The sequence below is a fragment of the Myxozyma melibiosi genome (assembly GCF_037950935.1).
Source record: "Myxozyma melibiosi strain Phaff 52-87 chromosome Unknown BZA70scaffold_10, whole genome shotgun sequence".
Lineage (NCBI taxonomy): Eukaryota > Fungi > Ascomycota > Lipomycetes > Lipomycetales > Lipomycetaceae > Myxozyma > Myxozyma melibiosi.
The window spans coordinates 404,483-426,724 of NW_027042924.1; the positions used below are offsets into that span (position 1 = coordinate 404,483).

A 22,242-nucleotide genomic window follows, 5' to 3' on the forward strand; every position below is an offset into this window, starting at 1 on the left:
ACGAATTACAAATTTTACGAGCAGGCCGTGCCCCATGAGCCGGCCAGCCATTGGGAGGCGCGCCACGACCACCAAGTCTCCCCTCCTTAATACCCCCTCGCTTCGCGTCCTTAACCCGCACTTTCCGCTTGAACAAGAGTCTTCGATATTCTCTTACAGTTCACGGGCGGGAGCTTACGCTTATAAGACCTTTCAGACTCTTCACTATGTCGTCGGCCAAGCCAGCACCCGCGAATCCTCGCTCGAAACGCGTTCTCATCACGACTCATGCCTTTCCTCGATCTCCTTCCCCCGTCTCTCGACGCTACTCAGCCGACCCTTCGCTGTATCCGCAGACTCCCTCATTTGCTCTCTACGCGTCTTCTCCCCCGGGGCTTGTGTCTGAGGCCTTGCCTCCGAGCATACAAGCATCTCTTATACAAGTCGGTATGAAAGTGCGCAAGTCTGTTAGTGACGGCTACAAGCGGACCCACTACGATGCGCAAGGGGCTAAAGCCCAGTCTCAGTCAGAGATTGCCAGACGTGGAAATAGCGACTCTGCTCTGCTTGTCAATCCTTACGCTCAACGTTCAAACATGTCAGCCAAAAAGCGTGCCAGGGATATCGATGACCTGGACGATGCTGTGCTCACAGATGAGGATGAGCCTGAGAGTGAGGAGACCGCGAATGATGATGGCCTGTTGGACCGAGAGCTTGATGATTTTGCTGACGCTCCGTTCCTTGTGCCTAGAGAGTCATTGATGATGGATGTTGACTCTTAGGGTCTCTGCTATATCTACGACGGTCTACTACGGCTGTATTTTACGTGTTTATATGTCTTGTTTTGTGGAGTTTGGTAAATGCTGTACTTTTCGGGTTAGGTGTACATGTGAATGTTATATAATTTATTACTGTACAAAACAGTTCTATTGCTGGGCTATCGCCGGCTTGCAGGAGGTCGGATTCTGCTCTATCTTTCTTAGATAACAGCGGACGGCTCCAATATTTCTTTATCAGTACTATTACTAGTAAACCCATAAATCTACATTCAAATCAATTGCCGCACACGACGGCGGTATGGCGTTCTGCTGCCGTTCTGAACACGAAAGAGGGCCATCTTACTCGAGAATTAGAGTTTACAGCACTCACGATTTTTTTTCCTGTTCCCAAGTCCACCTTCCCAATCTACAAAACTGTTGTCGCGTCGCAAGGGTCAAGTGCCTATGGAACCTCTCTAATTATACAACACTTTCCCGTGGAACTTGAGACACAAATATAAACTGTTTAGATCACTGTTGGTTGATAACTCCTGCTACACACTATGTCGTGGTCTCCTCAGCCCGAGATCTTGGAGCAACTCCGCCTGGTGTTCCTCAATTCATTATCGCCTGATAACACCCTGCGTGGATTGGCTACGAAGGTGATTAGACCCTTCTGCTGTCCCCGAATATCTCTACTAACACTTACTTTGGTCAGACTCTCGAAGAAGCTCGTCGTACTCAGCGAGATCTGAACAACTATCTTGTCAACATCTTTGTTACTCCTACCAGCGATGCCGAAATTCATCTGCGTGCCTCCGCAGGCATCATGCTCAAGAACAATGTTTTGGCACAGTACGACGCCATTTCCAGAGAGCCGGCAGTTATTGAATATATTAAGGAGAACATTGTCATCGGACTCTCGCAACCAGTAGCTATGATCCGCAACATCGCGGGTTCCGTGGTTAGTGCTGTGGTTAGCAAAGGCTCCTTTCAAAGCTGGCCCGATATTCTTCCGAAGCTCATGGCTATGACGAACCATGACAATACAGTTGTTCAAGAAGGTGCTCTTAGTGCTTTGGCTAAACTATTCGAGGACTCGGGTTCTGAATTAGATAGTGATCCGGAAGGCCAGCGTGTGTTGTCCTTCATGATCCCCCGCTTCATCGAGCTTGCACGTTCGCCATCGCCTAAGGTCAGAAGTCTATGTATCGTGTGTCTCAACCAGTTCATCCTGAGAATGTCGCAGGCTCTGTTTGTGCACATCGATGCTTTTCTCACTACTCTGTTCCAGCTGGCTGTGGATACTGATCCAGATGTGCGGAAAAATATTTGCACGGCATTTGTTATGCTTCTTGATGTACGAGAGGAAAAATTGGTGCCACATCTAGAAGGGATCGTCAATTACTCACTACACTGCATGGGTGACGATGATGAACAGGTTGCTCTGGAGGCTTGTGAGTTTCTGCTTGGGTTGGCAGAACATGATAGATTGCGGAACCAAGTTTCTGCTTTCTTACCAAAAATATTACCTGTTCTGTTTAGATGTATGGTCTATTCTGAGCAGGACATCCTGCGTTTTGAGAGCATGGCAGAGGATGACGCTAGAATGGAAGACAAGGCTACCGATATTCGGCCAACGCATGCTAAATCACGCAACGCTCACAATGCCAGCCACTTCTCAGCTGAAAACAACAAATCAGGGAATGGAACCGGTAATGACGACGGCGAGTTTGACGATGATGATGACGACGATGAAGATGAAGATGATGACGACTACAGTATGGATATATCAGACTGGAACTTACGAAAATGCTCAGCTGCAGCGCTCGACATCTTTGCGAGCAGTTACCATGAGCGGATTCTAGAGTTTAGTCTCCCCACTTTGAAGCAGAATCTTGTTTCTCATGAATGGCCGGTTCGCGAAGCTGCTATTCTTGCATATGGCGCAATTGCCGAAGGATGCGTGGATGGAATGTCACCTTTCCTTCCTGAAGTAATCCCATACTTTGTACAAGCGTTGGGCGATCCAGTGGTAAGTAAACTCTTTGGCGATATTTCATATACAAGGCAGAAAACTAAATCATTTCTAGGCTCCGATCCGACAAATCACTTGCTGGACCCTTGGTCGTTACAGCAGCTGGATCTGCTACCGCTCAGCAGATATTGGCTACGAACAAGAGTTCATTCCCGTTTTGACTGGGGTATGTTGCACCAAGCCGTTAGTCCACGTGCATTTTGGTTATCTCATTGCTGACGTTCATCATTTTTTCTATTACAGCTATTGAAGTGTTGTCTGGATAACAACAAGAAGGTTCAGGAAGCAGGATGCAGCGGATTCGCAAACTTTGCGGACCAAGCCGGTGGTCTGCTAGTTCCATATCTGATGTACATTTTGCAAAACCTTACGCTCTGCTTTCTCAAATATCAAAGCAAAAACCTGGCCATTCTTTATGACGCTGTCCAGACTTTGGTAGACAAAGTCGGATACGCAATGAAGAGCAAAGAGTATATCGATCTCCTGCTACCACCTCTGATAGAACGGTGGCAGAAACTCAGTGATGATGACACTGATCTGTTCCCACTGCTCGAATGTCTTTCCTCGGTGACGGCGGCCCTTGGAGAGCATTTTGCTCCCTACGCTGAACCAGTCTTCCAGCGTGCTGTCAAGATCCTTCACGATAATCTTGTGATGGCCCAGGAGGCTTCTAATGATCCTACTCTTGACAGTCCAGACAAGGACTTCATAGTCACCGCCTTGGATCTACTAGACGGCTTAGTGCAGGGTCTGGGATCGCTTTCCGTCGGGCTCGTCAACCAATCACAGTACCCATTAATGCAAATGATTCTTGCTTGCTTGAATGATCCTGTTCACGAAGTTCGGCAAAGTGCGTTTGCACTTCTGGGAGATATGGCTATTGGGTCTTTTGACGTAATTAAAGCATACATCCCTGCTATCATGACAGAGTTGATCCCGCAGATCGATTCAGGTGATCCAAGCTGCTCTGCAGTTTGCAATAATGCAACTTGGGCGGCTGGCGAAATCGCGCTCAAACTCGGAGAAGATGTACGGCCATATGTTGCCCCACTTATGGAAAAGCTGGTGGTTGTGGTGGCCGTTAATGGATATGTCGAGCAGACGATTGTCGAAAATGCTGCAATCACAATTGGACGACTAGGAATATCGTGTCCGGACGTTATTGCGCCCCGTCTGGAAACTTTTGCCGCTTACTGGTGCAAGGCTCTTCGAATTATCCGCGATACTGACGAGAAAGAGAGTGCATTCAAAGGAATGTGCAAGATAGTAGTTGTGAATCCTAATGGTCTACAGGGCTGTCTGCCGGAATTTATCGAGGCGATAGGGATGTATACCGAGCCGTCGGATGAGCTTCTGCACATGTTCTCGACAATATTGAGCGGGTACAGGGGCTTAGTTGGAGATTGGGATCAAGTGATCATGAGTCAGATCTCCGATGAAGTAAGGCAAACGCTGAGGGATAGATACGATGTATGAGTTACGATCGAGTAAAGATGAAAAAAGTTGATAACTTTGAATTCTTTGTTGAGATAGTTTATATAGATATCAATCGCAAATAGCTGTTCTTCGTACGAGAATTTATAGAACAAACATTAAGACTAGGGAACTATATTTATATAAATCCTATAGTGTAGTATTCTCCGAAAGATCCACTGCAGAGATAAGTAGATCTATCTAATCGCCTCAAATCCAGAAAAATAGAGAAGTGAAATTAAAAAGAAGTCTCTCAGACTTCAACAATCCTCGCCAACATGAATGTTAACCTAAAAAAAAGCAATATGACAACCAAGAACAGTTTATAGATCCGTCAAGTCTTTCTAAACACGACAATACAAGTGAGGAAAAGAAAAGACGATATAGCTGTAGATATATATACAAAATTATGTTTTTCACGAATGAGACGAAACGGCCGTCTTGTTTTAGTTCAGCACGCGACTTCCTCGTCTATTGTAGGTGCCTTCAGAGATCGATGTGGATCTACCGAGATTGGAAGCTCTTGAAAACAGGCGCTCAAAGCGGATGAAAGACTGTGGCGCATTTCCAGATTGTTTTCCGGACCCCGATCCCGAGCGGGTCTCGTGGTCGGGCGCAAAAGTCACCCCCGGATGACGTTTCTCTTGCTGAGGGGATCCGGGTACTGGAATTCCTGTAGGCGGATCTTCGTAGGTGGCGTTGAACTCCATAGTTGGCAAGGGAGGTGGCCGCTCATCGTCTGAGGATGCGGATCCTGCGCTGGGACTCATGGGAGGAATCGTACCACCGCTGTGACCACCGGTACTCATGCTGTTTGACCGGTGTTGACGTCTAGTGGACAGTCTGCGGAAGATTCCACCAATAGAGATTCCATCACGCTTCGACGGACTAGTTGGTGATGTCACGTTCATACCGCTGTGAGGATCATGACTAGTGTGTCCGGGCGACAAATGGGTGGGATGTCCAAACTCATCTGGACTATTAGACTCTGAAGGAATAGTCGGTAGATCGGTAGGATGATGCTGCCTAGAACTACTGAATACTGGAGAGTATTGTGGCTGTACCGGTGATGGATAGCTGTCTTTGTTGCTCGTAGGAGATGTCGACACGTTAGACCGAGACCTATCGGGTATGTACCCACTGTGACCATGGTTAACGCTGCGTGATCGTCCCGGAAACGCGGTCCTAGCTGTTGGCTGACTATGCGTGTGTGCGGTCTCCGGTACCGGAATGACTGGGATTTCGAGACGCCCGAGTCGAGGTTGCTTTTCGCCGCTACTTATTTCAGGAGGAGGAGCCAGTTCCATTCGTGGTACTGCTCCAGAAGACTCACTTGAAGCAGTAGGTACAGGAGCCTCCAGAGGAGCTAGAACAGATCGAGTAGATCCTGCGGTCTCTAATGTAGGTCGTCTCCTTGTTCTTTCTTGTTTCTCCCTGACTAGGAAGTAGATTGAGATCAAGGGGTGGTAAGCATTCGTTGGATCCGGGAACCGTTCGTTCAATGTTTCCTGCGAAGACGATGGCGACGTATTGGACTGACGCTTTTTGTAAAACTCAAAGCTAAAGGTTGACTTTTTCCTTGGAGTGTGTGCGCTAGTTGGCGAGCCGCTAGACGAATCGAAGAGTGACCCATTCAAGAATGCGTTGAAGTGTCCACCCCCGGAAGAACCCCCAGATATATTTGCGTCTGAGCGATACCATGCTTGACAAGCAGCCTGATACTCTGGAGACTCCAGCACGGCCGTGAGCTCTGCTTCTATGCGCGCGTCAGAACCGAATTCAAATCCATGCATCCCTTTGATAACTTCGCGGTCAAGGGGTAACGTGAGCGGGCGTCTGTTTGGTAGATAGGAGTCTTGAGGTCCGTCGTATCCTTTCAGCATCCAGGGGTGATTTATGATTTCGGCCAACGTTGCTCGAGCTTTAGGATCGACGACGAGCATGCGCGACAGCAGGTTCTTGCATTCTGTAGAAAAAGGGGGAGTTAGAATCTTCCAAAAAAAAAGCAATAAGCAATCACGAAATGCTTGAATCATACCTGGCGAGAGCCAATTTGGATACTCGACGTGACCGCGTTTGATCTTTGCATGAAGAGCTGGCATACTCTGATCGTCGAACGGAACCTTGCCGCACGCCAGAACATAGAGTACAATTCCAAAACTCCAAATGTCAACTTCTGGACCGATGTACTGCTTCGAGTTCAATAGCTCCGGAGCTGCGAAATAAAGGGATCCGCAAAATGTTTTGAGCAGCGATCGAGGGGAGTAAAGATTCGAAAGTCCAAAATCGATAATCTTGATGTCTCCAGACTTTGAAATAAGAATATTTTCAATCTTCAAATCGCGATGGACGACCGAGTTATGATGGCAGTAGTCGATGGCAGAGGCGATCTGGCGAGCAAACTTGCGCGCCTGCTTCTCCTTTAGACGACCATGCGAGATAATATAGTCTAGCATCTGTCCGCCGGCAACGTTTTCAAACACCATGTAGTAGTGATGAGTCATTGCCATTACTTCACGTAGACTGCAAATATAGCGATGATCGAGTAAGGAAGCAATGGCGGCTTCGCGGATGGTGCGGATTTCCTTGCTTTCGTCGGATGAGAGCTTTGGCTGTTCGGTTGAAACACCGTCCGGCCCCGCGCGCATGATGGGCAGGTATTTTGGATTATGGCGTTGCAGCTGACCTTCTGGGACATAGCGCGGGACAATCTTGACAGCAGCAAGCTCGCCGGAGAGACGATGGCGCGCGAGCTTGACTTTGCCCATCGAGCCCGCGCCGATGGTCTTCAGGAGATCCCAGTCTCCAAGCGTGCGGCGTTTGGAAGAAGACGAATGAGTGCGGTGCAGTTGAGGAGGTACCTGAGTCTGCGGAGGCTGAGATGCCTGCGACGACGAAGATGGCGCGGAAGGCGCCATGGCTGGTGAGTTGGCGTTGCGGATCAAGGGAAGTGGGAGCCAAGGAACAGGAGTCGGTTAAAGCGTGGTGATCGCGGGCGAGGTGGTGGGTGGTGGGAGCATTTTGCAAACCAAACCTGAACTGAACCGCTACCGGAATGCGCAGTCTTGAACCGGTTCTTTGTTGACTACGACCAAGTCCCAATTCTATGCTCTGCGCTCGTTATATGATCCCACAGATCAGTATCGACCCCGAAAGCAAACCACTCGCTCTGGATTTCCGGCTGATGTAGCATGTCGCGCAAGCGGCCGTTGTCGACTGAGCAGCCAGCTGACTCCATCTTTCTTGGAACGGCTCTGTCGTCGAGCTCAGAGTATGCGCCAGTCTGGAAACAGGACGCTCGAGACGAGCAGGGCCGCAAGCGCTTCCATGGTGCCTTCACCGGCGGTTTCTCTGCTGGCTACTTCAATACCGTAGGCTCCAAGGAGGGTAAGTTTATCCAAACTGCTTTTGAGGGACTGTCATGGTTTATGAGCTCAATGCTAATCTTGTGCTCTTTGTTTTTAGGTTGGCAACCCTCTCAGTACATATCCAAGAATGGGAAGGGCAAAAAGCTCACCCCGGAAGACTTTATGGACGAAGAGGATCTTGCGGATATTCGACAAAACGAGACACTGGTTGCTGCATCATCTCTGAAATCACGCGCCGATCCAGCCACCGGTGCACAGGACTTATTCGGTATCATAGCGCTTGCTAAATCAAATGATGAGTCCTCTGGGATTGCGCTGTTGCGAAAGTTGGGCTGGAAGCCAGGATATGGAATTGGGCCCCTAACGGAAACAGTCATTGAGGGACGTAAGGTCATGATGCCGCCGAAATTGGCGGCAGCTAGTTTACATCTACAAACCAAGCAAGGAAAGCAAGGGCTTGGGTTCGCTGAAGATTCTCCTGTGTCTCTTCTGAGCTCGTTAGAGGCAGAATCCGGTGAGTCTCCTGCTGCTGGTTCGAAAAGCAGTCTACCAGCAGCTTCTACTATAACGAAGAAAAAGAGTACTGGAATAGGTACTGGTGTGCTAGCTGATTACGAGGACAACGAAGAAGACGAAGACCCATACGAGATCAAGCCTATCAAATACGACAAAAGCATTGGTTCCAAGAAGAGTGCGAAAAAGGTGCAGGCAAAGAAGCCGTCTACAGCTGCGCGGAATAGCTCTCTGGTCTACACTTCGAGTAAAATTTTGTCTAAAATGCCTCGGCATTGCAGTGATGGTCGTCCACCTTTATCCGGTTTCGTCCTATCATCAGCTCCTCCTCTTTCTTCCTGGAACAGTCTGATGGCCAAGTACGGCCCCCCAGATATTCCTTCGTCCTTTGTTTCCGGCATCCTGATCATGAAAGATCCAAATACAATCGTCACGCCCAAGATGATAGCGGAATATCGGAGTCAACATGTGGAAAGACAGAAACTACCTAGCTCACTGCCTCCAGATGCCGCCCGAGATGCCGAGCAGCGAAAATCAGATAGATCACAGCTTTCTGCCGCGGATAGATCTCGCTTGCTTGGAGAGTCGGCCAACAAGGGGAAATCTGTCTTTGATTTCATGACTCCTGAGCAACGAGAGAAACTCGTCAAGTTGACGGGAAACACGAACTTGCCTCCTGCCAAGTCCGAGCGGGATCGGCTTATGGCAGAAAGTGCACAAAAGTCGTCGGTACCAGATGACAACGCTTTGATCCATTTGATTCCTCTGATTGGACGCGACACAGCTTTAGCGGCATTGTCCAGGGCAGCTTTCCTGCCATATGGCGATAATCCGGATAAGCGTCAGCGCTACAAAACCTATCTCGAGGCTAATGCCGAGATGGTGGACGTCGAACGTATTCTGTCTCCACTGGCAGGACGGAGGAGAGGTGTTTCGGATGGAGAGGCTGGAACGATGGATAGGGAAGATTGGCAGAAAGAGTTGCGTGAGTTCAAAAAATCAGCCGAGCTCTTCAAACCTCTGAGTGGCATGCTCGCCAACCGATTTACTTCCTCATCGTCATCCAGCTCAAACCAGATGCCAGTCAATTCCGATGATGATGTGGTAATACTACAAGGCGGCAGTGCCTCTGCACCAAGCAGTGCTCCAGTCGACGAGAGAAAGCAGGCAGCAGAAATGGGAATGTACGGAAGTCTGACGAGACGGGTGGAGTTTTGGTCGCCTAGTAGGCTGCTTTGCAAGCGGTTCGGGGTGCCTCCTCCACTTTCCCTACTGGAGAATGTCGATGATGGCGGCACTACATCAATTGCTATGAAAGCTACTGCTCCGCGTGCTACGGAGCTGGTTTCTGATACGGTGTTGAAAAACATAGCGGCAGACGCAGATTTGAAGGTTGACTTGGATGCCATCACCACCACAGCCACAAATATTGAACCAGAACGCAACGAGGCTCTAGAGCGACCGAAGGCGCCTAGTGACTTATTTGCTGCTATATTTGGAGATTGAAGGGATTTAAGATAGGTGTTTGTATAGAATAGAAATATCATTATAACAAAGTGACAAGGAACTTGATTTTATGACTGTAGCAATAAATCACAGATCTAAAACAAAATTATTAAAACAGAAAAACAACGAAATCTCACTTTTGTGTACCAATCTTGAGCCTAATAAAAATAAAACTGAATCGTAACGATTCACATATCCACAGCAAGAACTAGATAAAAGACTTTTGCCAACCCATCCTAACAAAAAACACGATTTTTTTTTCACAACCCACGCAGTCTTCTCAATTCCTCTTCCAATTCAGAAACACGCTTCAATGCTTGATCACGCTCAGCAACCAAGCCATCGACTTGTACTTCTAAATCAGTCAGACGCAACATTTTTCTTTCTCGCGAACGACGAGCAGCCAAAGTGTTTCTGGCTCTCTTCACAGCAACACTGTCCTCAGCGTCGCCGACAACAATAGGAGGAAGAGGCTCAGTCCGAGGTCTGCGAGCATACGACTGAGAGGTAACGCGCTTGCGCTTGCGCTCAGAGATACCAACGACAGAACCATCGGAAGCAACGATAACTCCTTCGGGAGAAGCCGATCGCTCATCTCTGGACTGGCAATCAGAAGCAAAAGACTGAACAGAGAGAGAGCGAGCAAGGTCCTTCGAAGGGGGGAGCTCCTGCTGAGTCGAGAGAGGCTTCTGCGATGTAGATTCAACCTTCGACTTGGAATCACCACCAAATAGCGAAGGCCACTGGTCGGGGTTTCCAAGATCGTGGGAATCGAACATCGGAGAACTCTCAAAAGCATCATCAGGAGAGTCGAAAGGAGAAGGAAATATGCTGGAAGACTCCAGGGAAGGGGTCCCAGTCGCGAAGATGTCGTCGGGGGAGATGGTCGCGAACTGGGGGGTAGAGAAGACGGAGGACCGGCGGGAGGATTCGTCTGAGATCACGTCGTCGACGGGGATAGACACGATATCAGGGAACGCACCCGAATCATCGAAGATAGCCGACTGGCTGTCTTTCTGATGATCAAATCCGGGGAGGAGGAGGAGATCGGAATCGAATTCTTGTTTCGTAGCGAGAACCATGTTTGAATGCTCGATGGGAACAGGGAAAGAGGTAGGCAGTTGTTGAGGGATAGAAGAAGGATAACCAGAACTCTGGAGAAACTGCAAAGTGGCGATATCAAACGCTGCACCGGAAGGGGGAGTAAAGAGACTGTGCTGCTGAGAGAACAGTTGCTGAAGGTAGAGTAGTTTGTGTTGATGCTGACTGTTTAAGTCGCAAATATTCTGAGAGGGAAGCCATGACGGGTGACGGTAGTTGGAGGGGGTTAGCAGATAATGCTGACCAGACAATGCGAGTTGCTAGGGGAAACGGGGGGGGTTCCTAAGCTAAGAGCTTAAGTAGAGTGCTTGTTGATTGAGATAGAGCGCAGGAGACCGAAGTAGAACGAGATTTAGAAAGCAGCCATGATTAACTAGTTTCTAAATACTTATTCTGGTGATGTGGAAGGCTTGGGGGATGGAGAAGGAAAGAGGAGAAGGTTGGATGGGGCGGGCGGGCGAGAGGACTTAAGAGTGACTCAGCGAGCCGCGCGGTTTTGATGGTTATGCGAGTGACTAACACTTTGTCTGGCGCCGGCCAATCAGGAGGAGGGGGGCGGTATTAAGGTTCTGACGAAAACCTTCGCGAGTGGGTTGAACCTTAAATGCGATGAGCGAGAGATAGCGGCCGCTGAACAACAATGAACCTGAACAGAATGTTTAGTGAGAAAGATGTGTTTGATGCTGTTTATTTGTGCTGTTAATCAGAAATTTGTTCTACTGTCGATAATTGTGAACAATAAGAATGACTTTGTTCAAATATGCTCACTGTGCAGTTATCTTGAATACCTCACCGGTAACCTCCGCGGGGATTCGGTCTGCTTTGAGAATGCGGCCCAACATCCGCAGCTTAAAGTGCTCAAGCTGACCGCCAAAAGCCGGCTGCGATTCTGTCTTTCTTTGAGCTGTCGTTGATTGACTTTTGCTCTGTCGAGATGATATCACCTTTTCTCTAACTTATCTTTAAACTGTAAAGTTTATGGACAAAACCAGTCAAAGCTAATTAGAAGAGAAAATAGAAAACAGCTCGAATTGGGGAAGAGAAGGGGACCCCGCTGGTTACTGCTCCCTTCTGCAGGCAACTGCTATCAACAACTAATCTTTTATTACGATATGGATTTAAATTACAATACAAGTCAATCAGTTATACACAATTGCTGCTGAGCCTGTCCCTGTGGTGCTCAGCAGCTTCTAAATACAGATGGTATACAATCACCGCTCAGCTTCTTCCTGTCATTCGGTCATTCAATCCCTGCTGCTGCTCGTCGCCCCCAGAGTTCAGCTCCAGACCGTCATCGCAGCCAGTCCTGTTTTCTAACTTTCTTTCCTCATTCGTTTTACCGCCTCTGCTTCTTTCATTTGCTTGGCTTTCCTTTGCCTTGGGCCGCGGTTTGTAATTTGAAATTTTGTTGGCTGCCTTTTGCCCGGCTCGCCCTGCCTCATCAATGACGCTCTGTTCACCCCCATATAAACCAAGTTCGAAAACAAAGTCATCATCATCGTCGTCGACTGTCACATGTTAAATACCTCATCAGCATTCCTCTCTTCAATCGTAGTTGTCCGCCAAGTTAACCAGCAATTGAGCAAGACACCGCTTCGTTGTCGCGTCATCTCTCAGCGCGTGACTGAACGTGGCATCTCGCAGGGGCTCCGGAAGACACTGTCTCAAGGCCTCTCTCGCGCGCGGGTTATCGCTCAGACGCAGATAGCATCGCACTACGTGCTTCAGCAGCCTCACTGTCTGCTGCTCAACCAACTGTGTGACCATGTTGCCCAGGACAGTGCCGACCGCATAAAATCGCTCATACGTTTGGCAGATGTACGCGAGTCCGGTGTCGTCCAGCAAAATCTTCTGGACAATAAATATAGCCACTGTTTTTGAAAGCTCGGATCCCGACTCCATGATCCGCAGGCAGAGCGGAATGATCTCGGTCGACAGGAGAAAATTTATCACATCTGGCGAATCATTCTTCACGAGAGCTCCAATAACACCGAGAGAAGTAAGTCGGAGGTACTCGAACGGACGCGTCTTCGAGGTAGTGTTGAGGAACGGATAGAGGAATAGCGGAATGTGGGCGTTGAGGAACAGTGATCTGGTCTCGTTATGTGATGCTACGCACTGCAAAAGAGCCAGTGCATTGCACACCCGATTCGAGGTCGACGACGTCAGCGTAGGAGGAGACAGCGCGGGATACACGCCAACGATTTCCTGCAAAAGCGTAGCCATCACTCCGTAGGAATGCCACAGAATCAACGCAAGATCCTCAAACTGTTCGCGCTTCTTTGACAGTTCCAGCAGAGCCTGTTCCCGCGAGGGTCCCTGCATCAACTCCAAGATCCACGCATAGATCTTGCTCTCGTCATCTGTGGCCAGCGCTGCAGAGACCGCTGCCCTCTGCTGTTGCTGCTGCTGCGTCTGCAACTGCGCTTGAAGCTGTGCCTGGTGCTGCTGTTGCTGGGCAGCCTGGATTTGAGCCTGCACCTGCTGGTGCTGCTGAGACTGGAGCTGCGATTGCAGCTGGGATGCAGAAGCACTAGACATCGCCAGGATATTTCTTCTCTTTTTTCTTTTCGATTTCCTTCGTCTGCCTTCACTGTACGAACGAGCGGATGCGGAGATGGCTGCTGAGATCAAAAGTCGAGTACGAAATAAAAGGCGCACTGACACTCACAAAGGGGTTTGTGGCTGTTTCTGGGTGCGAGGGTTCAGTGTGGCGAGCTCGTCAGGAAGCCGACCGCGCATCCCCTTCGGCAGGCTCACGCAAACAGAGTGCAAGGTCGATTCTGTCGCGTGCTTTTCCACCAGCAGGTCCTATTCTACGCTCGTATCAGACACGCAGCCTGATATATATGCGCTCTTTATTGATTTTTGACTGATTGTTTTTTCTGTCATTCGTATATCTTGTGCGAGAAGCAGACCAGCAAGTCATCAAGACTGTCACAGTACAGTATTCAACTCAAGCCATCGCGACGCGTGCACGGTCTAGTGGTTTCGGGAGCAATGGTTGCAAACGGGACGGCAATTACAGCAACAACACCCGCAGGCGCGGAGCCAACCAGCAATCTGACTGCGACCGGCCAGACTATGTCTGCGGTGGAGGTTGCTCTGGCCGCAATTACGGCTGCCGACGCTGTTCCGGATCCTGATGTACAGCTGAAGCTCAAGCAGATCAGAAATATGTGGCAGTTCAGCGCACTCGTTCAATGGTTGCTCATGTTTAAGAGCTCAATCAAGATGGAGGATGATGAGATTACGATTGAGGTAACGAGCCGCTAAAGTCGTGTTTTATATATTCTGTCATGTTGCTAATAGGAGGAATCATATTTGTAGGACCTCGAAAAGGAGTTTCTTGGATTGAGACCGCTGATTCTACTCCCAAAAATACGACTAAATCTTCTTCAGAGTCTTTCGAGCCAACGTGGATTAAGGTACGCGCCCGGAGGTTTTGAAATCGCGTAGTCTTGGCTGCTGATCAACGCGACGCTGTGCTAACTTGCTGCTGAATCAGGCTCGATCAATTTGATGATTACACGCGTCGACAATACCGCCAGAAGGCTCCCCATCTCGAGCACCCGTTCGGAGAAGACGAACTTCCAAAGTCTTTTGAAAAGCTCAGTGTCTTTGATCAAGTACGTCGCGTCACTTGCTTTACGCTAAGTTATTATCGATTGGCTAATATGACAATCTATCTGTAGGTGCTGGTGATCCACCAATTGTGTGAATGGCAGACGTTTCTGCCGGAGAGGTTCCGCGAGCGCATGGGATTTTTGAAGGAGTCTGAAGAAGTGACATGGGTAAGCAGCTGTGATTTAAATGTTTGATAATTACCTTGGTTCGATTCAAAGTCCTAACGTCTTCCTCTAGCGCGTTGATCCAATCGGAACCGATTCATATGATAATGCATACTACCTCCTCGATGACAATAGACTATACGTTCGAACATACACCCCAATCGTTCGAACCCCAAAGAAAGCTGCGAAAGTGTCGACCCCGGCAAAGTCAAAGCGCAAGAGACGTCGAGCTGTCACAGGATGGCCTTCGGCGCGTCGATCGAAGCGGAGGCGGACTGCCACGCCCACCCCGAAATCAGATGAAGAAGGGGAGGAAGTCGACGGTGGTGAGGCTGAGATTGAGATTGAGGCGGAAGAAGGTGCTGCTGAAAACGGTGTCGATGGCGACGAGGCAGCAAAGGCGGAGGACGAAGAGCAGTCAAAGGAAGAGCGTGATTACTCTGAGCTGGCGGAATTTTCTCGCGATGGCGAGGAATACACGTGGAAATGCGTCTGTGCGGTGTATACCGAATGGAAAGACTTTCTCGCCGACCTGGGAAAGAAGTGTCGGGACAAGTCGAAGGTGGCCGAACGCGAGCTGTATAATCTCCTTAAGTCAAAGGTGATGCCTGTTATCCAGTCAATTGAGGATGAAAGAATCCAGGAGGAAGAGGCCAAGCTCAAAGAGATTGAGAAGCTTCGGATTTACGAAAATAGAAAGCGATCTGGGCGTGGAGACGCCATTGCTCAGAAGCGCAAGGAGGAAGAAGAGCGACGGCTAGAGCTTGAGCGGCAGGAGCAAGAGAAGGCTCAGAGGAAGCTAGAGAGAAAGATGCGGGCACAGAGAGAGAAGGAACGCGAGGAGCGCTTGAAGATTAGAGAGGTTAAACTGGTGGAAGCGCAAAAGAAAAAAGAGGCCCAGTTGGCTGCGAAGCAAGCGGCGGCAGAGGCGAAGGCAGCAGCTCTGGGAAAGACCCCGCCACCAAAGCAGGCGACTCCTGTTTCGAATCACGCGGCACCGTCAACTTTGGTTATCAGTGCAGCGAATTCGCCGGCTAGGAGCGATCGCCACAGCTCGGTCGATAGCCCACGGGAACCAACGCGGCGGTCGACTAGACGCGCGCATCAGCAGAGTCAAGAGCCGCAATCAGCGCCAACGATGGCGACTACGACAGCACCGTCGTCGTCCGGTGGTGGTGCTGATCACTGGTATTTTGATTGCTACTGCGGAGTGTTTGGTGATAACTACGATGATGGCGAGTTATCGGTCTGCTGCGGGAAATGCGATATCTGGATGCATGTCAGTCATCTCTCGCCTGAAGAGACGCGAAGGTTTGAGGAGACTGTGAGGGCAAAGGAGGAGAGCGGATCAGAAGCTGCGGAGGAGGTCAAAGATGAGCAAGACGCAGAGAAAGTCAGCGCCGAAGGCGATGAAGTCGTAGCAAAGACTGAAGCGGAGTCAGCGCCGCCTAAAGACGAAAAGGAAAAGGAGGAAGCGAGCGAGGAGGCAGAGTTTGTGTGCAATCGGTGCGTGCGACTGGAGAAGGAGAGGCTGCTGGAACTTGAGCTTGAGCGGAAGCGTGAGCTTGATCGCACGCGTCGTCGTGAGCGTGAACGCAAGCGCGAGGCTGAGCGGAAGAGGTTGGCTGCGGAAGCGAAAGCAAAGGCGCTGCAGGAGCAGCAGCAACAACAACTACGGCAACAGCAGCAGCAGCAGCAGCAGCAGCAGGCGCTCGTGAACGGAACTACGAGTCTTCCTGTGCAGACGGGGATCGGCAACGTCCACGCGGTCAAACAAGAGGCCGGATTAGGTGTGCACACAACGTTGCAGGCTTCGGTTCCCCCGGTCACCTCCAGCGCCGCTGCTATGGCTACTCCTACGAATAATGGGATGCAAGCTACTCCGGTGTATGCTACTCCAGGTCCTACGGCGCCGGTGATGCCGCAGAGTGGACCGGGAGCTACTGCGCTGCCGCCGCTGAGCTCGTTGACACAAGGTGATAATAGAGGGGTAATGCTGCCGCCGCTGGTCGCGGGAGAGGACCGGTTGCCGGGGTTCCCGGTGAATCAGGTAGAAGGCATGGCGTTGCCCAGGCCGGTGAATGTGGTTACGGAGCAGCTGCCACCACCACAACCTCAACCTCAACCTCAGCAACAACCGCAGCAGCAGCAGCAAAAGCCAGTAGAAGGCGGACATACAGGGTTAGATATCTTGGCTGATGTGATGTTTGCGAGATGAGAGCATGAAGTTAATGAATGACCGATTTGTTTGTATTTTAATAATCATTTTTTGATAGAGAATGTGACGAAATGAATGCGAGAGGTATAATAAACAGAACAGCAGAGTGATGGTGATCGCTCGAACTATAGAGGACCGAGGAGGACGGGGTGGGGAGGGCTTGGCCGAATATCACGAGCGCCGAGACCGGAGATAGATCGAAGAGCAGACAACCCTGGCCAAGGCGCTCTAGACCGCAGATGGTTCCGATTCTCTCTGTGTCTGAGATATTGGTGGGCAGAACCAAGGAGGGTGGTTCTGGGCGGGGACTCGAGGGGGAACATCAGGGATACGAACGCAGATAAATGAGAAAGCGCGATAGATGAGGGCGACGGAGCAGGGAACCCTTTGATGACCGGCCGCAAACAGAGTTTCAAATCCGCCGCACACCGAGCGGCTGCAGGTCGGACGGGCCGAGCAGCGAAGTCACAAAGAGAAAACTTGCCCAGAGAAGACCAAGAAATGACCAAGGAACCTTGGCCCACGATGCCTGGTTTATAAGGAGCGCGTTGCCGCCCGTCGTTGCTGCGCCGTTCCCGCACAGCCGGCTCTCTTTCTGCGTCAATCTGGAACTGAGAAACGAAGACCGCGAAGAAGCCCGGCACACGCCGCAAGGACTGACGAAGAGCGCGCCTGACCATGTCGCTGCAACACGCCCACACGCCGGCCCACACCGTCTCGCACTCGTTCACCCCGAGCCCTGTCACACCGCACCAGCAGCAGCAGGCGTTCAGCACATGTAACCTGCTCCTGTGCGTGTGTGTGGTCAACCCTCTGATATCGTTCTATTGTTTCTTTGCGACGATCTTCAGACTCCTCTCGTGCCGCCCGCGAGCTGCCGAGGGCGGCAGCAGTGGGAGTAACAGTAGCAGCAGCAGCAGTAGCAGCAGCAGCAGCGACAAGACCCACGATCTGGAGAAGCAGATGCCGGTAACGCAGCACTATCAGCATCAGCAGCACGCGACCCCGCCGCGCCAGCTGTCGCGCAACGATGTGCTCGTGGGTGTTTTGGAGACGATGGCGCTCGCGCATCTGCACCGAGTGCGGGTGCGGATCGTCAACGATAATGACGACGACGATGACGACGACGACGGCGACGATGAGAGGGATATTGACGAGGTGACGATTCGTAATGACAATGTATACGATTTGCTTGTTGCGCAGCGGGGATCGCTGTCGACGACGGATACGGCGGATACGGCAGGGCCGTTTCTGTCGCAAGTGAAGGACGACGAAAGCCAGCACCACCTGGCGGCGGCCGCTGCTACGATTGCGTCGCCTGAGCGGGCGCACACGCGCACACGGAGCCAGACTTTTGCAGGCGCTACACAGGAAGAGGTTATAGTACGGCGGGTGGAGCAGCGGCCGAGGCTCGAGTTCAGACTGGGCCGGCTGGTGGTGATGCATCTGCTGACGCCGATAGTCGCGGTCGCGCTCGTGTTTGGCGGACTGGCGGGCGCGTGCATGTGTCTGTACTCTGTCTTTCTGGGCGAGAAGATCACGGCCGAAGATACAGCATACTTGTGGAAGACATGGGCGTGGTGGGTGCTGTGGCCGGCGAAGGCGGTGGGAGGGATGCATGTGCGGGTTGTGCCGACGAAGGGTCGATAAGCCGATCTAATCTAATCTAATCGAAGCGCTCCGGGTGGGAGTGCACCCTGGCGATGTTTTTGCGTACGATGGTTTTCATAACGGAGTCTCTGTTCTTTTTTGCGTGTATTCAGTCATAGAAACATTTGTTTGATATCTTTTTGATGAGTCGTGGACGTCGAAACTGTGTTGGAGCTGCAGACCTGTTTTGCCACTGCCGAGCTTTTCTTGGTGACCAAAGGTCAGTCTTGGCGTTTTCTGCTGATTGGCTGCCACGCGTAAATCCGATTTCCGCTGTCTTCTGTCTTCTCCGACACGAAGATCAGCGCAGATTCCGGGCGTTCGGCGGTCTGAACATGTAATGTAAATCAGGAAAGATGAAAGGAAGAACGAAAAAAGAAAAGAGTCGGGACGGCGGAGACAATGGTGGGCGAGCGATATAGTGGGAGGGTACTATAAATCACGTGCACTCGTCGTCTGTCTATAGTGCAATTAGTTGATATTTTTGTTTCCTACTCCACACTTCCTCACCGTAGTTCACCACTTCGCGACAGTGTCCCTCATCATCCTGCTCTGATACCAATTCTCTCTCGTCAAGACGCTGCCTGTGCTTCTCGCTCGTCTAGATGCGCGCCAGCCGTGCGGCTGACTGTCAGGCGTCGCGGTCACCACAATTGGCTGCTCCTCTGCCGCACTTCTTCGCAGCTGCATCCTGTCACTATGTGCCTAGGCGCCAGCCTGTCTGCGTGCTCCGTATTTGCTCCTGTCGCGTTCTAACCCCTGTGCTCGGCTGCCTCAGTCGGTGCGGTTCTTGATCTTGTTCTTGTATTTGTTCTGTTCTTCATTCAATTTGTTGCTTCCTTCTCAATTGCTTCTCTTGTTGCGTCCGGCAACTTCCGCCTATTCATTCATTCAATGCAAACCTGATTCTCCGTCTCACATGACCATCAAAATCGAATCTCCTACTCAATTATCAGTCCAGGACATCGCCAACTTTGCGCGTCTCCGGACGCGTTCGTCGCGTCGCCTGCTGCAAACGGTCGGTCTAGTCTTTGTCTTGCTGACTATCGCCAACCTGTGCTTTCCTCGCTCGTACCTGCTCTCCGTGACCGGCAACAGTCCGCTCTTCGTTCCCCTGCCGCCCGCGCCTCGGTTTCCGGAGCATTTTGTTCATGGATCGCGCGTGCCGGGTACGGAGTCGGTGTTTCTCATGGTCAAGACCGGGGCGACTGTGCTCTGGAAGCGACTACCCGTTCACCTGAACGTTACTTTTCCGCAAGTTGAGAATTATGCGATTTACTCGGACGCGCCGGATTCGTTTGCGGGTATTCCTGTCATTGACACGCTCGCGAACGTGTCTGAACGACTTCGTCTGTCGGACGCGTTCATCACCTACCGCCAGCAGCAAGGGATCCTGAGAGAACGCCCCGAGATCGGAGCCGAAGAACTAGCGGCGGTGGTCAAGGATGCGTGGTGGCTTGATCGGTTCAAGAACCTGCCGATGCTGGCGCACGCGTACCGCACCAAGCCGAACGCGAAATGGTACATTTTCATCGACGGCGACACGTTTGTGTTTTGGACGCGTCTGATGCGGTGGCTGAATACGCTCAATCCGGATGATGTGCTGTATATGGGTTCGCGAGCGACTACGGGGGATGAGGACTTTGCGCACGGCGGGTCGGGTGTGGTTCTTTCGAACGGGCTGATGAGAAAGGTGTTTGGGCGATGGAGGACGCCGATTGAGTATGAGTACGACGATTTTTCGATTGCCGATTGCTGCGGCGATCATGTGCTTGCGCACGCATTGCTTGAAGAGGGGATTCCACTCAGTCATGGACCGGGGTATCCTCACGTTAGGAAACGGTTTCAGGGCGAGCCTCCGAGTCTGGTGTATTTGAGCCCGAAGGACTGGTGCGAGGAGATTGTTACGTTCCATCATCTGACGCCGCAGGAGACCACAGAGCTGTACGATTTCGAGGCGCAGTTTGGTCCGACCGAGCCGATTCTGTATAAAGATGTGTATAATCGGTTTGTGATGCCGCACATCAAGCCCGGCCGGAAGGGAAATTGGGACAATGGCTCGTCGGGGAAGAAGTACACGCCGCCGACGGAGAACGACGGGGTGCAGACGGAGGTGGGCGAGACGGCGTATACGTCACATGCAGAGTGTAGGAAGAAATGCGACAGCGATCCGGAGTGTTTGCAGTTCAAGTATAAGAAAGACTGCTGTATCTTGTCTGATACGATCAGGTTGGGACAAGCGGATTTGAGCGGGGGCGATGCGTTTAGCTCGGAGTGGAATATCGGCAAGATTCGGGCGATGAGGAAGGATAGTGGATGTGATAGGCTATATGATGTTGATGAGGAGGAAGGATCTTTCTACATTGATTGAATAGTTTCTGCTAGTTAATGCAATTGTGTTAATCTGAAATAAAAGAGAATTTGGAGACACAGGAAATAGAATTCCAGAGATTTTTGAATTTCCACGCAACCAAACCCTCTCCGGCTTCCTCACCAAAGCGCAAAAAAAAACCTCGTCAATGAGCTTCCTTCTACGCAGATCTTTTGTGTTTCATCCTCCAACAACGCTAATCCGCACACCAGTTTGGTCATCGGGTTTACAGATCGGGAGATTAATTTCTACGAGCGGTAGTTTGCGATTGCGATTGCAGAGAAAACAAGGAATTCACGGGAATAAATTTTCAGAGGGGTATAGTACAATGTCTGATCCTGCGCTTGAGTTGCTTTCAAAGACGTTTGCGTCTTCTATGATGCTTAATGCTGATCCTGATGTGAGTCGTCTATTTTTGTATTTTTGTTACAAGAAAAAATAGTTGTTTGGAAGGGATTAATGCTGACGTCGGTGTGAATACAGCAGGTGACAGCGTCGATCGTGAGCCAGCTTCCCGAGCTGACGGCCGAGCAAGAGTCTCAGCAGGCCTCACTCCTGGCGCTCTCGGAGAACTTCCCCGAGTCCGCCGCCGAGCTGTCGGAGGCGCTCGGAAGCAAGAAGTTTTTCCTCGACACCGACAAGCCCGCGCTGGTGGACCTGATCACGTACGCGCGGGTGCAGAAGCCGATTGTGGAGTCGTGGACGCCGGAGCAGTACAAGGCGAACGAGAAACTTATTCGCTGGGCGGACCGTGTGCAAAAGTCTGAGTTGCTGAAGGGCAAGCAGGAGGCGTCGCAGCGGATTAACCTTGCGGTGCTGGGGGGTGGAGAGAAGAAGGCGAAGAAGGAGAAGGGACCGAAGCCGCAGGCCGCGAAGAAGGAGGCGGCGCCGATTACTCCGGCGATGGTTGACCTGCGCGTCGGGTTCATTCAGAAGGCGGTCAAGCACCCTGATGCGGACTCGCTGTATGTGTCGACGATCGACATGGGCGACGAGAGCGGGCCGCGGACGGTGTGCAGCGGACTGGTGAAGTACATTCCGCTGGAGGACATGCAGCAGCGGCTGATTGTTGTGGTTGCGAATCTGAAGCCGGTGAGCATGCGCGGGATCAAGTCTGAGGCGATGGTGCTGTGCGCGTCGAACGAGGAGACGGTTGAGTTTACGGTTCCGCCGGAGGGATCGAAGGCGGGCGACAAGATCTTTTTCGAAGGGTTTGACGGGACGCCGGAGCCGGTGTTGAATCCGAAGAAGAAGATCTTTGAGACGCTGCAGCCTAGTTTTACGACGTCGGAGGAGTTGGATGTGGTGTTTAAGATGGAGGATGGAAGTGTGAGGAAGTTGGTGAATAAGGAGGGCAAGGCGGTGAAGAGCGCTACGCTTGTGAATGCGCAGGTGCGATAAGTTAGTGGCAATACGTCAATACATGAGATATACTTGAAGAAGTAGATGAGTAAGAGAGTAGACGAGTAAGAGAAG

The 22,242-nt window shown here is 51.0% G+C and overlaps 9 protein-coding genes across 9 annotated transcripts; 6 read left to right on the forward strand and 3 right to left on the reverse strand.

Moving 5' to 3' along the window:
- The first annotated feature begins 25 nt into the window (after positions 1-25).
- Positions 26-1,116, forward strand: BZA70DRAFT_282317 (uncharacterized protein). The gene has a single exon (XM_064913254.1). The coding sequence runs from the start codon at positions 207-209 to the stop codon at positions 759-761; it is 555 nt and encodes a 184-aa protein (XP_064766899.1). The 5' UTR covers positions 26-206; the 3' UTR covers positions 762-1,116.
- Positions 1,117-1,167: 51 nt separating this feature from the next.
- Positions 1,168-4,374, forward strand: BZA70DRAFT_307320 (karyopherin Kap104). Its single transcript, XM_064914826.1, has 4 exons — positions 1,168-1,399; positions 1,456-2,772; positions 2,831-2,941; positions 3,019-4,374. The coding sequence occupies exons 1-4, from the start codon at positions 1,301-1,303 to the stop codon at positions 4,249-4,251; spliced, it is 2,760 nt and encodes a 919-aa protein (XP_064766900.1). The 5' UTR covers positions 1,168-1,300; the 3' UTR covers positions 4,252-4,374.
- A 1-nt stretch (position 4,375) lies between these two features.
- Positions 4,376-7,215, reverse strand: BZA70DRAFT_296712 (kinase-like domain-containing protein). Its single transcript, XM_064914533.1, has 2 exons — positions 6,287-7,215; positions 4,376-6,214 (listed from the first exon to the last, which is right to left on the reverse strand). Exons 1-2 carry the CDS (start codon positions 7,164-7,166, stop codon positions 4,695-4,697), a joined length of 2,400 nt encoding a protein of 799 aa, XP_064766901.1. The 5' UTR covers positions 7,167-7,215; the 3' UTR covers positions 4,376-4,694.
- On the forward strand, positions 7,216-9,654 carry BZA70DRAFT_296713 (uncharacterized protein). The gene is made up of 2 exons (XM_064914534.1): positions 7,216-7,635; positions 7,714-9,654. The coding sequence occupies exons 1-2, from the start codon at positions 7,440-7,442 to the stop codon at positions 9,633-9,635; spliced, it is 2,118 nt and encodes a 705-aa protein (XP_064766902.1). The 5' UTR covers positions 7,216-7,439; the 3' UTR covers positions 9,636-9,654.
- BZA70DRAFT_282321 (uncharacterized protein) lies at positions 9,655-11,167 on the reverse strand. The gene has a single exon (XM_064913255.1). The coding sequence runs from the start codon at positions 10,715-10,717 to the stop codon at positions 9,896-9,898; it is 822 nt and encodes a 273-aa protein (XP_064766903.1). The 5' UTR covers positions 10,718-11,167; the 3' UTR covers positions 9,655-9,895.
- A 676-nt stretch (positions 11,168-11,843) lies between these two features.
- BZA70DRAFT_282323 (Rcd1-domain-containing protein) lies at positions 11,844-13,355 on the reverse strand. The gene has a single exon (XM_064913256.1). It carries the CDS (start codon positions 13,275-13,277, stop codon positions 12,282-12,284), a length of 996 nt encoding a protein of 331 aa, XP_064766904.1. The 5' UTR covers positions 13,278-13,355; the 3' UTR covers positions 11,844-12,281.
- BZA70DRAFT_282325 (uncharacterized protein) lies at positions 13,356-16,850 on the forward strand. Its single transcript, XM_064913257.1, has 5 exons — positions 13,356-13,997; positions 14,067-14,164; positions 14,245-14,365; positions 14,432-14,530; positions 14,601-16,850. Exons 1-5 carry the CDS (start codon positions 13,737-13,739, stop codon positions 16,743-16,745), a joined length of 2,724 nt encoding a protein of 907 aa, XP_064766905.1. The 5' UTR covers positions 13,356-13,736; the 3' UTR covers positions 16,746-16,850.
- Positions 16,851-18,839: 1,989 nt separating this feature from the next.
- On the forward strand, positions 18,840-21,217 carry BZA70DRAFT_63401 (uncharacterized protein). Its single transcript, XM_064915270.1, has one exon. It carries the CDS (start codon positions 19,315-19,317, stop codon positions 20,764-20,766), a length of 1,452 nt encoding a protein of 483 aa, XP_064766906.1. The 5' UTR covers positions 18,840-19,314; the 3' UTR covers positions 20,767-21,217.
- On the forward strand, positions 21,095-22,167 carry BZA70DRAFT_290954 (uncharacterized protein; the record flags this gene model as incomplete). Its single annotated transcript, XM_064914257.1, has 2 exons — positions 21,095-21,166; positions 21,250-22,167. 2 exons carry the CDS (start codon positions 21,095-21,097, stop codon positions 22,165-22,167), a joined length of 990 nt encoding a protein of 329 aa, XP_064766907.1.
- Between the last annotated feature and the right edge of the window lie 75 nt (positions 22,168-22,242).